This window comes from Gracilinanus agilis, chromosome 2, assembly GCF_016433145.1.
Source record: "Gracilinanus agilis isolate LMUSP501 chromosome 2, AgileGrace, whole genome shotgun sequence".
In the NCBI taxonomy this organism is placed as follows: domain Eukaryota; kingdom Metazoa; phylum Chordata; class Mammalia; order Didelphimorphia; family Didelphidae; genus Gracilinanus; species Gracilinanus agilis.
In genome coordinates, this window is record NC_058131.1 from 57,533,823 (window position 1) to 57,548,545 (window position 14,723).

At 49.3% G+C, this 14,723-nt stretch overlaps 1 protein-coding gene across 3 annotated transcripts in view; it reads right to left on the minus strand.

The window, feature by feature from the left end:
- Positions 1-5,952, minus strand: part of GSE1 (Gse1 coiled-coil protein) — a 71,558-nt gene extending 65,606 nt beyond the window's left edge. For 2 of the 3 annotated variants that reach the window (XM_044663198.1, XM_044663197.1), the window contains exon 1: positions 5,737-5,949. In XM_044663198.1, coding sequence (XP_044519133.1) covers positions 5,737-5,920 — 184 coding nt within the window. In that variant the 5' untranslated portion in view covers positions 5,921-5,949. Of the gene's footprint in view, positions 1-5,736 lie in introns of all 3 variants that reach the window. The other variant, XM_044663196.1, reaches the window with a different exon arrangement.
- Positions 5,953-14,723: the final 8,771 nt, after the last annotated feature.

A 14,723-nucleotide genomic window follows, 5' to 3' on the forward strand; every position in this document is an offset into this window, starting at 1 on the left:
CTCTCTCACACACTCACTCACACTCTCTCACACACTCACTCACACTCTCACTCTCTCTCTCTCTCTCTCTCTCTCGCTCTCTGTCTCCTAAGCCATCTAGCTGCCCCTTCAGTTAGCTTTTAAAGCTCTTCATATCTGGGCCTTTTTCTACATTCTACTTCCTTTTTACACAAGCCAGTGAGACTGATTACTTGCAGCAACTCCAATGAGACACTGTCTCCTTTTTCTACACCTTTGCCTGGTCCTTCTCTATGCCTGGAATGCTGTTCCTCCTCAAGTTTCCTTGCCTTCCCTCAAGACTTAGCACAAAAATCCTGAAGTCAGAAGGATCTGGGTTCAAATTTTACCTCAGACACTTCCTAGCTGTGTGACCCTGGGCAACTCACTCAACTCCAATTGCCTAGCTCTTGCCACTCATCTGCCCTGCAACTGATTCTCAGTATCGATTCCCAGACAGAAGGTAAGGGTTTTTTTTTGTTTGTTTTGTTTTGTTTTTTAAATTCCATTTGGAAAATGTGTCCAATTCAAAGTGAGAGAAAAGAATAGCACGAGGCTCAGGAACTGAGGCTTGAAAAGCATGTCTAATAGTAACGTTAGCTAAATGGGATTCCCAAAACTGAGCTCAACTTTTCTTGGGTCTTATTTTTCAGTTGCAAATATTGAATATTCTTTTAGCACATACACAGAGTACTTTGATAGACCAGAGAAGCCATTTTTGCTTCCCTCGCCAAATCATTTATTAACCAAGGGCTTGTGCTCAAGGAAGGAAGGAAATGAATATTTATAAAATGCTTAGTATGTGCCAAGCACTATGCACTAAGAACTTTATATATAAATATTATCTAACAATAATCCTATGAGGTGGATACTTTTAAGAACACTGTTTTACAGTTGAGGAAACTGAGGCATAGAGGTTAAGTGACTTGTCCAGGGTCACCTGGCAACTAAATGTTGAAGGTTGAATTTGAACTCGGTCTTCCTGACTCTGGGCTCAGTTCTCTATCCATTGCGCCATCTAGTCAAGGGCAAAGGGTTGAATCTACAATCACGAGACTCTTGTTTGGCTCAGATACCATCAGCTCTGTAACTTGTCAAAGACTCAACCTCTCTTCCATTTCTTCATCTGAAAAGTAGATGGTGTGCCTGCACCACACACTGCCCTCCTGGGCTGTTGGGAGGCAAATGCTCTGTATAACTTGCCAGTAATGTAGAAGTCAGAATTTTTATTATTACTAAGGACTCTGGGATTCAAACCCTCAAATATGAACAATTTCTAAGCCTCTCTTTTTGCCCACTGGGGGAAAACACCCCAAAGAGAGAACAGATCTGATCCACCCGAAGGGAACAGTCAGGTACCAACGGGCAAGTCTTCATGGGCTTCTGCTACCACAACTGTTAGGAAAAGTACACTTTGTTCCCTGATGGGCCAGGCCACACCTCCCCCTGGCATGTCGCCCTGGCTGCTGGATGCCTGGCTATCCAGACCTGGGGAGCTGCCAGAAAGAGCCGAGAAGAAACAAAAGGCAAACTTAAGATCCTGTTTGCAAGGCTGCAGTCTTTGGAGAGGACCAGGAATGAGAAAAGGCTTCCTCAAATTCCTCAGCTTCCTATTCACACTGCATGTGCCCCTCTTCTCTAGACCCAGGAGGGGCTTCTCCTCCTGCTGATAGAAGGATCTGCACCGAGCTTATCGAGGACCCTGGGCCCACTGCTCGGAGAATCTTGCATGTGTAACCTGAGCATTGGGGCCTGGGGCTACCTGCATGGGATTCCTGCCTGTGCCTAGCTGTTGTATATCACAAGGACTATTTTTACCCAAGAGAAGTCAGCTTTCTGCTGAGGCTGTTAATCCAGGCTCCAGAATCTTATGGTTTTCCCCGTCTCTCTGGTCTTCTGAATCTTGGAAGGGGTAGTGGTAAGTGGAAGAAGTATCTAGAGGCTAAAAACCAGGTCCCAGAGGGACCATCCAGCCCGCCCTTCCTTCTTCCTAGGAGACGCTTCCATGGTCCTGGGAGAAGCCCTGAAGTCTCTGGGCCTGGCTCCCATTCCCTAAGGCGGGCTCTCACGAGGATTCCTCCTTGCCCTCCCCTCAGGGTTCTTCCTTATGTTGGAGATGGCTAAACCCCCCAGGTGGTCCCTGGGCTGGGGAAGCTGCCTCCGAAGAGGTTGGCTGGCAGAGGGTGACAAGGAAACACACAGACTTCTGACCAACCATCTGCTCCTTGTCTGACTCGCAAGCCGGAGCGCAGAACGCAGGGGCACACGCACAGGGTGGCGCACGAGGGGCACGACGGCAAAGGTTTGCTAGCTAAGGCCAAGAGGTCACTAACATGGGCCTCTGTAGGCTGGTCCCCTGCTAGGCCTCTGGGAACCCGGGGAGATGAGGAGGACAAACAAACATAGAGGTGATAAGAGATGATAAGTGTGCACTTGTGCAGAAATAATTCCCATTCCCAAACCTCTTTCCCGCATATCCCTTGGGGCTGAGAATGGCCTCATGGAGCAGTTCTGGTCCACCCTAGACTTCCCCTCAAAGAACGAGAGCAGTAGAAATGGGTCAGGATGAGACCCGACATTAGAACGGCCTCCGTTTGCCTACCCCCTCCCCCCCCCAAAGCTACCTCTGGCACAGAAGGCCATTCCTTCCCCACAAAAACTCCTCCCCTTCACTCATTCAAACCTTTATTGACCGCGTGGGAGAAGCCTCTAATAGGCTGTGGAGAAGGGCTGTAGAAGCTGTGGTCCCTGCCTTCCCAAGGGAAGGGTTCAAAGAGCAGAGTCTGAGGCCATGATGGTGGCGAGGCTGGGGAAAAGCAGCTCATAAAATAGACCAGAGGCCACCAAACGAGGATCGAGTAACGGAGGCCTGAACGCCAAGCTGGACAGAGGCGGGAAACCTGAGCAAACAGAGGCCCCTGGCCACATGCATGTTGGGAGCAGACCATCAGCTTCTGTCCTTGGCTAGGAAGGTGTGGAGACTACTCGGAGGCGAGGGATGCTGAGGTATCTGCCCAGTGGGATAAAAGCCTCTAATTCAACATCTCTTGTGAGTCACTTCAATATTCAACCATGATAGCAAGCATTTGCACGTATATAGGGTTGCAGACTCCTTCTACACTTAGCTCATTTGATTCTCACAACTATTGTCTTAGGAGAGGCTATTTTTACTCTCATTTTATAGATGGGGAAACAGAGGAAGAAAGAGGTTCAATGATTTGTCCAAGGTCACACAGCAAAAGTCTATGGTCTGGGGGCAGCTGGGTGGCTCAGTGGGTTGAGAGCCAGGCCTAGAGATGGAAGGTCCTGGGTTCAAATCTGACCTCAAGAAACTTCCTAGCTATGTGATCCTGGGCAAGTCACTTAACCCCCATTGCCTAGTCCTTACCACTTGTCTGCCTTGGAACCAATACATAGTAATACACAGAAGGTAAGGGTTTTAAAAAAAAAATGTCTATGGTCCTCAAGTCTTCCTGACACTTTCAAAGTCCATGGAGCCACCTTGATGCCACTAGGCATGGGAAATAAAAAGAATGCATTGGACAAAATCTCACCCTAGCTCTGCTACATCTAAGCCCTATAAACCTCAAAAAATTGCTTTTGGTTTCTTCATCTGGTCAAACTAAGGGGAGTGGGAGGCAGCTAGGTAGCTGTGAGGTCCTGGGTTCAAATATGACCTCGGACATTTCCTACCTGTGTGGCCCTGGGCAAGTCATTTAATCCCCATTGCCTAGCCTTTGTTGGAGAGAAAACAGGTCTAGAATCTGGACTGTAGAGAGAGAGTGTGTGTGTGTGTGTTGATTCTAAGGCACAAGTAATGACTATCAAAACAATTACGGGGCTGGGATAGATGATCTGGGGGCCTTTTCTACCTCTGATGTCCTATGATACTTATGATTGGTTTTATGGGTTGAAGGAACCTCAGAATCATCTTCCCCATCAATCCCTCCCATCCTCATTTTATAGATGGGAAAACTGGAAACCAAGACTTTGAGGTCATGTGCACGATTATCTAAGTTTGCAGGCTCCAACCCTCCTCCTAGAGGGCAGAGTTTGGTAAGCCTGACTCTCAGGGGGCACCAAGACAGCACAGCCAGAGCTGCTCTGTCCCAGGCTGCATGCATCCATCCTGGAGGAAGGAAGGTGATTTCCTGCCTGAAGCCATCCCCTTTTTAGGGAACGATGGAGAGCTTGAGAATGTGGAGCCTGCTAAGAGCACAAAGTGAGGGGACGCAGTAAAAGGGGGAAGAGACCTCCAAGCAGGCAAAGCGCGTTAGGGTAACGGGACAGAAACAAACTCTTGTTTCTTGTTTGATTTTGCTCAAATGGGTAGGGATTCTCAGGTGGAATCAACTGCTTCATTTTTCTTACTAATCTGAAGCTCTGTCCCTTTGGGGACCTTTCATATACCCCAGACAGAAAACAGGGGCCCATCTCTGCTTCAGAAAAGATGGCCTAACAAGGGGAAACCTGTCCACTGTTCCCCAAAACAGGCTCAAAAAGAAAAGAGCCAGGAAATGCCCTGAATTCAAGTCAAAGCTCTTACTGTATGGCCTGGAGTTAGTTCTCCTCTCTGGGCCTTTGGGTCCTTAGAGGCACAAGGAAAGGGCTAAGTCCAGCCCTTCTAACATTCTTTGACTCTGGAGGAATATGGAGTGAGGTGAGGACTGAGGGTGGTCCCTCCCCTCTCTTAGGAGGGACTCAAAACATCTGGAATGTAGAGTAAACTCTGAGAGCTCACGGGGAACAGGCCTTCTTCCCCTAGTGTCCATGAACTTTGTTTTTAAAAATTCTGATTGGTGCGGCTAAGTGACTCAGTGGATTGAGAACCAGGTCTAGAGATGGGAGGTCTTGGGTTCTAATCTGTCTTTAGACACATCCTAGCTGTGTGACTCTGGACAAGTCACTTAACCTAACCAGTAACCTTTCTCTTCTGCCTTGGAACCAATATACAATCTTGCTTCTAAAATAGAAGGCAAGGGTTGATGCGGACATGGTTGGGGATGTAGACTCTAAATGACCACACCGATGCAACTATCAATAATATGTAAATAAGTCTTGATTGATCGCACATGTTAAAACCGGTGGAAATGTGCGTTGGATATGGGGGGGGGCAGTAAAGAGGGGTAAAGGGGAAAGTAAAAACAAGAATCATGTAACCATGGGAAATTTTCCTAAAAAAATAAAGTATTCAAATCTAAAAAAAATAAAATAAAATAAAATAAAATAAATAAAATAGAAGGCAAGGGTTTTCAAATAAATAAAAGTAATTAAAAAAACTTTTATTTTGAGAAGGGTCCAGAAGCTTTCCCAGATTGCCAAAGGAGACCATGGTTATTCACGCAACACAGATGTGCACACATATCCAAAGTGGAGTCTAGATTCTAGAACTGTTTTCTCACTTTACAGTGGAAGAAAGTGAGGAGCAAAAAAAATTAAGTACTGTCACACGATAGAAAATGAGGAGAGCTGGGATTCAAATCCAGTGCTTTCTCTACTCTATGTCCCTTGAGGACATGGAGACACACACAAAGAAGTTCCCTTGATGAGTCTTCCCTGCTCTTCAGGTTAATAACTATTCCCCGCAGACCCACAGCACAGGCTATTTTGGGGGACTCCCTCTCCAGGGGAGGGAGGGGCCTCGTGAATGGTGCTTAAATCCCCAGCCACCCTGTTCTAGCCATCAGACATTCCATCAATCAGACAGGGTACCCGGATGATACCGTCTTCTCCTCTTACCTCTCGGTTCCTCAGCTTGTTTTGCAAGTTTGCGCAGGGCGGCAGCGAAGCTGGAAGAGGGTGCTGCTTGAACTGACAGGCTGCTGGTGGCTGCTGGGCTGCCATTGGGCACAAGGGAGCCATTGAGAGGAGAAGGGGTCAGGGGACTGACGGTAGCAGTGGTCCGAGTCGCTGTTGAAAGCATTCCTATTGAAGGAGACTTTGGCTCATGGCTCATGCCTGAAACAATGAAAAGAACAACCAATCACTAATGGGGGCAGGGAAGGGAGGGACCAGTTACTGGGATGACACCCAGAGGCTTGAGGCAAGAGTGAGGGGTCTTGAGGAGACACATTATAAGCAGTGGGAGGAGGAACGAAGGGGGCATCTTCAGAAAAGACAAGTGGGTTCAGACACTTCCTAGCTGTGTGACCTTGGGCAAGTCACTTAATCCCATTTGCCTAGCCCTTACCATTTTTCTGCCTTGGGATCAATCCATGACATTAATTCTAAGGCAGAAGGTGAGGGTTTTTAAAAAAGAAAGAAAAGATGAATGGGAGGGGGAAACACGCTTCTTTTTACCCCCGCCCCAGATAGCAACAAACATGGATCAATGGTCTAGTTGGTAGTTCCTTTAAAGCTGGTTTGACTCACTTTTTCATGGTGGACTTGGGTAGATAATCTTTTAAAAGGGGCTGTTGTCATGACACAATCCCAGGTTATCCTGGGGGTAGATACCTGCTGAAGCCTGTTTAGGGAGTTTCTCCCAAAGCGTCAGCTCTTAAAAAGTTTCTCAAAGATCTAGAAAGCCCCAACCCTGGTGCTACCACTCACTGTCCTTGGTTCCATGCCTGGGACAGGTAAGAAAGAGGAGGGTGCTAGCTGACTCTGAAGGATACTTCCATACAAGGTGGGCCCCCACAATGCCAGCAAAGTCCCTTTTTCCAGTTCTTAGTCTAGTAGTAAAAAAAAAAGAGGCCCATCTAGATCTGCAATGCCACCTTTGGGATCCTACCACTGACTCTCCCCATGAGAAAGGTGGCTTCAACAGGTTTTGGCCAAGGGTGGGAAGAAAGGAGGAGGGGGAAATAAAAGGAAGTTAACCTAGAACTGCGAAAGCATTTTGTGGTCCCCTAATGGGGCCCTCACTCTATGACCACTAAAAATAAAGCACATTAAAAATAAAAAACTGGGTCCCACAGAAACCTCATTTCCCACCCCAGAGCCAAGTTCAGGCCCCGAGAGCTCGACAGCAGCTGATCCTCCTGCTCCCACCTGCAGCCGTATATGGCCTGTCACAGACGGGGGCCCAGTAGAGCCACTTGGAGATGACATCAGGTCCCCCCGCTCCCCCCCACAAGGGGCATAAGTTCTCCTATTTTCTCTTCCCCATAAGGAGTTCAGAGCTTTCAATTTCCCTTTTAAGTGTCAATGAAAAAGCTGTGTTCTTCTCATACAATCAATAAAACCTTGGCTCCCGTTCAACCCAGCTCTGTCTCAGCACGAGGAGGAGGGCCAGGCCATAAATAAGTTTTCCATTAACATTTTCGGCCACCTGCCCAATTCCAAAGGCGGAAAGGGCAGCCCCGACACCGTCCGGCGTCCCCCGCTCCCTCAAGGTGGATACATTAAAAAGGAGTAAATCAAAGGCCTAACATAGAGCGGGCTTTCAGACAGAAGCCCAATGGCCAGGACAGTTGGCACTCCCAGGTTAGGCTGCCTTCACCAGGAATAAATTAGCTTCCCCCAAACAGAGCCAAATAAAATGAGTCAAAGGCAAAAGCTGCAGGAATGACAATGGTTTAAACAGGAGAGAGAGAGAAGAAGCTGCAAGTCTCCAAAAATAAAATGAAAAAGAGGCAAAATGATCTCCCCAACAAACTAAGGAAGGGGGACGGGCAGCAAGGGCCCCCCTCAGGCTCCACACGGTCCCTCCCTAAGCAGGTATGCCTCCAAGATGGCCAAGCATGCTCCAGGTCAGGTCAAAACCGCTCTCCATCTGCACAGAACCTCTCTCTCTCAGGGGGATTCCCCTGACGTACAAGTCTATTGGAAACAGGCCTAATTAGAAGATGCCCCCTCCCAGCCCCCCAACATCCCTGCGGGCGAGCAGGCTCAGACACAGGCGCCCGGCAGCCTTCAGCAAGACAGAGGGAGAACATGAAACCGAACCAGGCCAAAAGTGTGCGACAGAACCAACTCTGCTGGAGCGGAGGGGAAAAAAGACGAGAAACCACCCGCTTCCATCCAGGGGACACAAGTGCCTAAAGAGACTTCTAAGCCAAACCCTGCCTCCATCTTACAGACGGGGACCACGGGCAGCCAGGATTCAAACCCAGGACTCTCCTTCTGGACAGGGCTTCCCCCTTCCATTGCTCCTGGGTTTCTCTGCCCCCTAAGAGACCCATTTCCCAAAGGCAGGCCACGGGAAGAGAGAGAAAGGTTCCGAATTGGAGCCCTTTGCTAAGGCACGGGAGGGACGTGGGGGCTTTGTGCTCACCCCAACCCTCTTTATTCAGGCAGCAGGAGAGGAATCTTCGGTGGGGGAGGAGGGAGGGTTGTTTTTTTTTTTTTTAATTTGAGAGAGAAGGGCTGGAAAATTACTGCCGAGTTCAATGGGTTGAGGAGAGGGCGAGATGGGGAAACACCATTATTCACAGCGAGGGCTGGTCGCAGTGGCTCTCCTAACAAAGCCCCCGCCAGCCACAGAGGCAGGGGCTGCCCACTGAAAGCAAGCTGGCCTAACAGCTGCCGCGGCATCACATGACCCCGGCCGATCTATAATATCCAGGGCTGCTGGGGAGATAACAGTGGCGGATTGTCAGCAGGCCCGAGCAGCAGGCCCTATTGAATGTGTCTGAGGCAGCATTGATCCAAGCCTTTGACCCCTCCGTGTCCTCGGCTCTCTCTGGCAGGAGAGGGAGGGAGGGAGAAGCGGGGGGAGAGCGGGCGGCGGGGGCTGCTCCCAGCAAACAGGGGGGAGGGGGCAGAGACATGGCACTGAGTCCTTCCACTCACCCATCGGCAAATATTAGCCTCAGAGAATCTAAACCGAGAGCGACCCGGGACCTCAGAGATCAAGGATGGGTCTCCCTCCTGCAGAAAAGGAAACCGAGGCTCGGGGAACCACAGAAGTAAAGGGACAGGACTGCCAACAGAGGCCCCGGCTCTACTGTACCCTGGCTCCTGCGCCCCCACTCCCACCCCCCCAAAAGAAAACTCCTTGGCTCATAAGCAAGACTTGCTGGCTGACAAAATAACTCCAAGGACTCTATCTCTGTCACCACCCCCCAAATGACCCCAATCCCCCGCTCAGCTCTTCCCCTAGATTTCTGCTCAGCTGAGAGAAGGCATTTCGGAGAACATCTATCTAGACCAACCTCATTGAACAGGTGAGAAAATGGGCCCTTTTAGGGGCAAGTGACTTACAGGCAAGTTTCCAACTTGAGCTGATTCACCCGGAATGCCTGGTTATTATTTTTTTCCTGCGTTCTCATAGTAATGGAAACATGGAGGGGTCTTCCTTGGCTAGGTACTGGAGTCAAGAAGACCCGAGTTCAGATCTGCCTCCTGACACTTATTAGCTGGGTGGCTCTGGGCAAGTCACTTACCCACTGTTTGCCTGAGTTTCCTTATGGGTAAAATGGAGAGTAATTTCACCTTTCTCCTATATTGTTGTTTGTGAGGATCAAATGAGATAATATTTGTAAAGTACTCAGCACAGTGCCTGGCACACAGAAGGTGCTATAGGGATGTTAGACATATGCATATACATAGATATCCAAACATTTGATATATTATTATTTTTCTAGGCAAACACCAACATCCCTGTCATTGCAAAGCAAAAGCAGGTGCAGGGACCCAAGTCACTGCTGGGGTGCACTGAGACCAGGTTGCTCATTTTCTTTTAGTATTGCAAATCCCGTAAGAATCTAAGCAGCCGCTCTCCCTCTCAAGTAAAAGGTCAAAGTGTTATCAGCTAGTATATCACATACAGATGGAACGTTAAGCCATTAGGCATCAGGGATGTCCCCTCTAAAGGCCCTTGTTCCTTCCTGATCAAATTTCTTCACCGAAAAGTCCTGTCAAAACTTCCTGAGGACCTACTGTGTGCAGGGCTCTGTGCTCAGAGCCAATAAGTTTTATATGAAGCCCCAGAGACTAGATGGGGAAATCAAAACATACATACTCACCAAGACAGCTAGGCAGTTTCAAGGGAAAAAGGGAAAGAGGGCAAGGGGTGTGTGTGTGTGTGTGTGTGTGTGTGTGTGTGTGCGCGCGCGCACCCCTCCCGAAGACTCTACTTACTTCCCACGTGACCTTGGGCAAATCTCTTACCCTCAAAGTCTCAGATTCCCCAAACTGCAAAGGTAGACAGGATAATCTCTGATGATCATGATGATAATAATGATAGCTAATATTTATTTTATAGCACTTAAAAGTTTTCAGAGGATGTCAAATATCTCATTTTGACCCCACAAGAACCATGGGAGGTAGGTTGTATTATTATCGTCCCCACTTTACGGATGAGGAAACTGAGGCAGAGAGCATTCGAGTGACTAGCTCAATGTCAAGGACTGGGTTTGAACTCAGGTATTCCTGACTCCCAGATTTGGCGCTCTATGCACTGAATCACCACTTCTAAAGTCTACCAGCTTTAAAGCTTCTATTTCTAAGAGAGGAATTGGGCTCCGGTTCCTCAAGGGCTGGAGATTCCATGGAGAAGGTGAGACTCTGAAGCTTAAGAGGTAAGTCAGTAAAGAGAACACTGACTTGGGAGTTAAGACCTAGGTTCTAGGTTCCAGGCTCCAGATTCCAGGCTAGGCTCTAGGAGCTCGGAGCCCATCACTTCTCTTCTGAGGAAGACCTTATGTTTTCTGGCCAACGACGAGAACTAGACGCAATGATTCCTTCCTCATCTAAAACACATCCCAAGTCCATCTGTGTGCCTGAATTAGACAGACCCTCCCATAGGTCCGTCTGTCCCATAGATGCCCATCTCGCGCGTCCCTAGAGAAGGCAGGGGAATGTGCCAGTGACCACATGACATCCGTAACCACAACTCCCATGTAAAATTTCACCGAATCTCAAAGGCGGCACTTATTGCTCATTCATTCTCCCGACGACTTCAGTATGGGTTCAGACCAGAGGGCAGCGCCAAGCAGGAGACCTCGGAAGACAATGAATTCATCCGAGACATTCTTAGCCCAGCCCATGAGTCCTGACCTGAAACATTTCCAGTGCCCAAAAGATGAGGTCAAAAAAGGAAGGAAAAAAGCCTATTCACATGTCCACCCAACTGTCACCAGCTGTCCACCATTCATCAATGCCACCCACCCACTCAATCGTTCTCCCCCTATCAGTAGTAACCTCACAACACACAAGCATCTGCCCACCAACAGATACATACACTGGCCTTCACCCAGAAGTACAAGCCCTCAAAGAGATTCCAAAGAGACAAGTTTAGGTCAATGGGCTGATTTCCAAAAGCCTCTTAATTCAAGGAGAGCTGGTTGGCTCGGTGGGTTTAGAGCCAGGCCTAGAGATGGGAGGTCCTGAATTCGGACACTTCCTAGCTATGTGACCCTGGACAAGTCACTTAACCCCCATTGCTTAGACCTTACCAAGCTTCTGCCTTGAAACCAATACATAGTATTGATTCTAAGACAGGTAAGGGTTACTAGGGGGAGAGGGGGGAAAGCTCCTCCATCCCCCTCAATTCAACATGTAGCCACTTTCCCGGGTTTATAACAGAATGAGCTTCCATCTTGGACTCCCAGATGAAGCCAAGGGCACAGGCCATTTGCTTCTTGGTTAGATCGCTAGAGGCTGCCCCCCACTGACTCTGCCCTAAGGCAGGTTTATTCTCCATCATAAGAATCTCTTGGGAGACTCTACGGATAGAGACAGCCCCAGAGGGAATGCCAACACGGTACTGAGTTCTCTTGACCCAGACTAATTACAAGCCCAGCTCCGATATGTATTAGCCATGTCATCCTACTTTAGAAATGATCTGGTGGATGAGAAAACCAGGGTCCAGAATTGGGAATGGCCCTCCCGGGGGCCTCTCAAGGTTCAGAACCCCAAGTCCAGCCCTTTTTTTTCAAGCCCTTAGCCATGCTCATACTCGAGAACCTCGAGCCAAATTCCCAGCTCGCTAGACAGAACAAGGACCAATTATGTGAACGCTTAGGTAAGAAATTAGGCTGGAGATTGGATTCGAGAATGGGAAATGTCGGGGCTAAGACTTTTGCCACCTTTCCTCTCAGATAATAGCCCAGGACATAATTGGCCAGGGGCATCAAAGGACAAGGGCAGGCAGGTTCACAGAGCAGAGGGAGATTTCATGTAGGGCTTCCTTCCCTTAGGAGTGCCTTATCACAATGTCAGAGATACGAGGGACTTGAGAGATCATTCAGGGCGCAACCCGGCCAGCCAAGCCAATCTGTCTAGCTGTTTCTTACTCCAAATCTCATCTTTTAGGGAATGTGTAGGTACCAGCTGCAGGGTGAGCCTTGAGCAAAATGGGAACATCATGAGCTGGCACTTACCTCTGGCCCTTCTTAGTCCCTCTATGTGCCCGGCCCTTGGTGTCCCTAAAACTGCAGGGAGCAGAGGGCAGAGAGACACACATTTAACCCTTCCGCTAAAGGAATGGGGGGCTCTTGTTTCTGCCCTCGGGTAAGCATCTCTTCAACCACGCACCCTTGGGGCCTCGAGGGCCCACAGGACTGGATCCTTGAGAGTGAGTCCTAACAAGGTTAGGTGTGGGATTGGGAGCTGTTCTGCCAAGGCAGCACACCTTGGGCATCCCTCCTAGCTGTTGTCCCTCACCTCCCCCCAAAAGGGCTAATATCCCCACATTAATGTCAGAACTAGAGCTGTAAGCCCTTGAAAAGCTGCCCTGCTGATGTCAGGTCACTTAAAATAGAATTTCAAATGAGCAGCTTCATTAACAGGAGTCTAAAATTAGCATTTCTCCTCAGCATGTACGCATCAGGAGGGGATGGGATAGGCAGGGTGGAGGTGATGGAGAGGAGGTGAAGGGGGGGGGGATGAGGAAAGCCATATTGTATTGCCACTGGCTCCTGGTTTGAGGACAGGGAGCAAATATACATAGAAAAATACGTCAAAAAGGGGAAACCCCAGAACTCAAGAGTGTCCTAGGGCACAAGAGCCTGCCCGTAGCCTCTTGGCAATAGTTAAGAGCTTGGCATGGGATAGTTAAATTCGAGATTTTTTTTTTAATCTTTGGTCCTTTTCAGAGTTCTCAGGTAGGAAAGAGTGCTCTTTCCTACTCCAGACAAGGTTATTTAAGCTCAGCAATTCAGAGAAAAACCTGGACCTCCAGGCCAGTTGGATTTAGGCTTAAGTTCTGCCTTAAGCACTTACTAGCTGGGTGACCTCAGGAAAATTGAGTAACCTCTCTGATCCACAGTTTTCTTCATCTCCAAGATAATCATAATATCCACAGAACCCTGAGGCTAGACAGAAGGCTAGGTCTAGGCCATTCTGTTCACTGCTTACATAAACATAAGCTATTATTAGTCCCATTTAAGATAGATTGGTGTCTCTTCTCATAGCAAAACATTTTAGGAAAGACTGTTTCTAAAAAGCTAGCTTCCCTGACCAGAACCCTGGAAAAGAATAATGATCCGAAAGGCAAAAAGAAAAGCGGGGTTTGAATCTTGGCTTCACCACTGTGAAGGGGACTAAGTCTCTCTGAGCCTCAGTTTCCTCATGTGTGAAACAAGGAGAACAACACTAACGCATGTGCAGTTTTTAGTTCCGTTTTTTTAGTCTGGCAGGGAGTCTTGTTGCTTTGCTTTCCAGAGGGAGGTAAGGTACGGAGAGAAAAAGAATCTTGTTCATTTTTTAGAAATTAAATTGAATTACAAAGACTTCTCTTCCGAGTCCTGGGTTCAAATGCTGACTTTGCCCCCTTGTAAGGCCCTGGGCTCACTGCCTTCCAGAGTCTTCCTCTGTAAAGAGAGGCGGTAGCTTAGGTGATGTGGAAGGTCCCTCGCAATGTTCCGTCCTAGGATTCCCAAGAACCCAAACAAAGAAAGGCGAGCAGGTGTTCTCCAGCTGATGCCTCGGGCAGGCACCAGCAGGTGTCGCTGTGAGGCCCCAGGAGCCCCCACCCCCAGCCAGGGAGGGAGGGAGGAGGCCCGGCCTGGGCGTCAGTCAGCATTTATTAAACTTTGGCCCCGGTGCCCTCGGGAGGCCTTGAATGAGTACTGGGATCTCACTCCCCCTGCCCTCATTATACAGGCATTTATTAACTTCTGCGCTCTCAGCCATTGACTGAATTCTTGTCTACATTATCAGCTCATGTAAATTCATTATACTTAACAGCTGGGAATAAAATCCTCAGCAGGAAGGCTGTGATGGATGAGGGTTTGGGGGGCAGGGAGATTGGGTGGGGAGGCGGCGGCGGCGGCAGGGGTGAGGGGCGAGCCGGAGCCAGGGGTCTCTCCTCTTTCCCCCGGTACAATCGCTTCAAGCCCGCGGGCTTTGGAGCCTCCGAAAGGAAGCCGAGGAGAAAAGAAGGCCCGGCCCCAGGGGCTTTGATGGAATGAAAGGCGCTGTCCCCGCCCCCGCCCCCTTCCTGGCCGCCTCCCACCCCATCTCCTTTCCCAGGCCATGTATCTATCCTTATCGCCTCCCCCTCAGCATCTTCCAGTAACAGTAACCAAAGGCGGTTTCAAAATAACCCTCCACCCTGCAACATTCTAGCCAAAGCCAGCCTTCGCCGCTGCTGGAGCCCAGGCAAAGGCTAGCGAGCTGGCAAGAGGCCAAACGAGCCGAAGGCTGAGCCCCCGGGGAGCCGACTCCCCCCAGCCTCCCTCCGGAGCCATATTGCTCGGCCCGCGATTCAGGCAGTTTCTAAGGATCAGAACGGTGGGAGTCAAGGGATGCCCGTGCCCTGGGCGCAGAGATGGGGGGGGGGGATCCCTGGGGGGCCGCACCAGGAACCTGCAAAGCCCCAGCCCCACCCCGAGTGC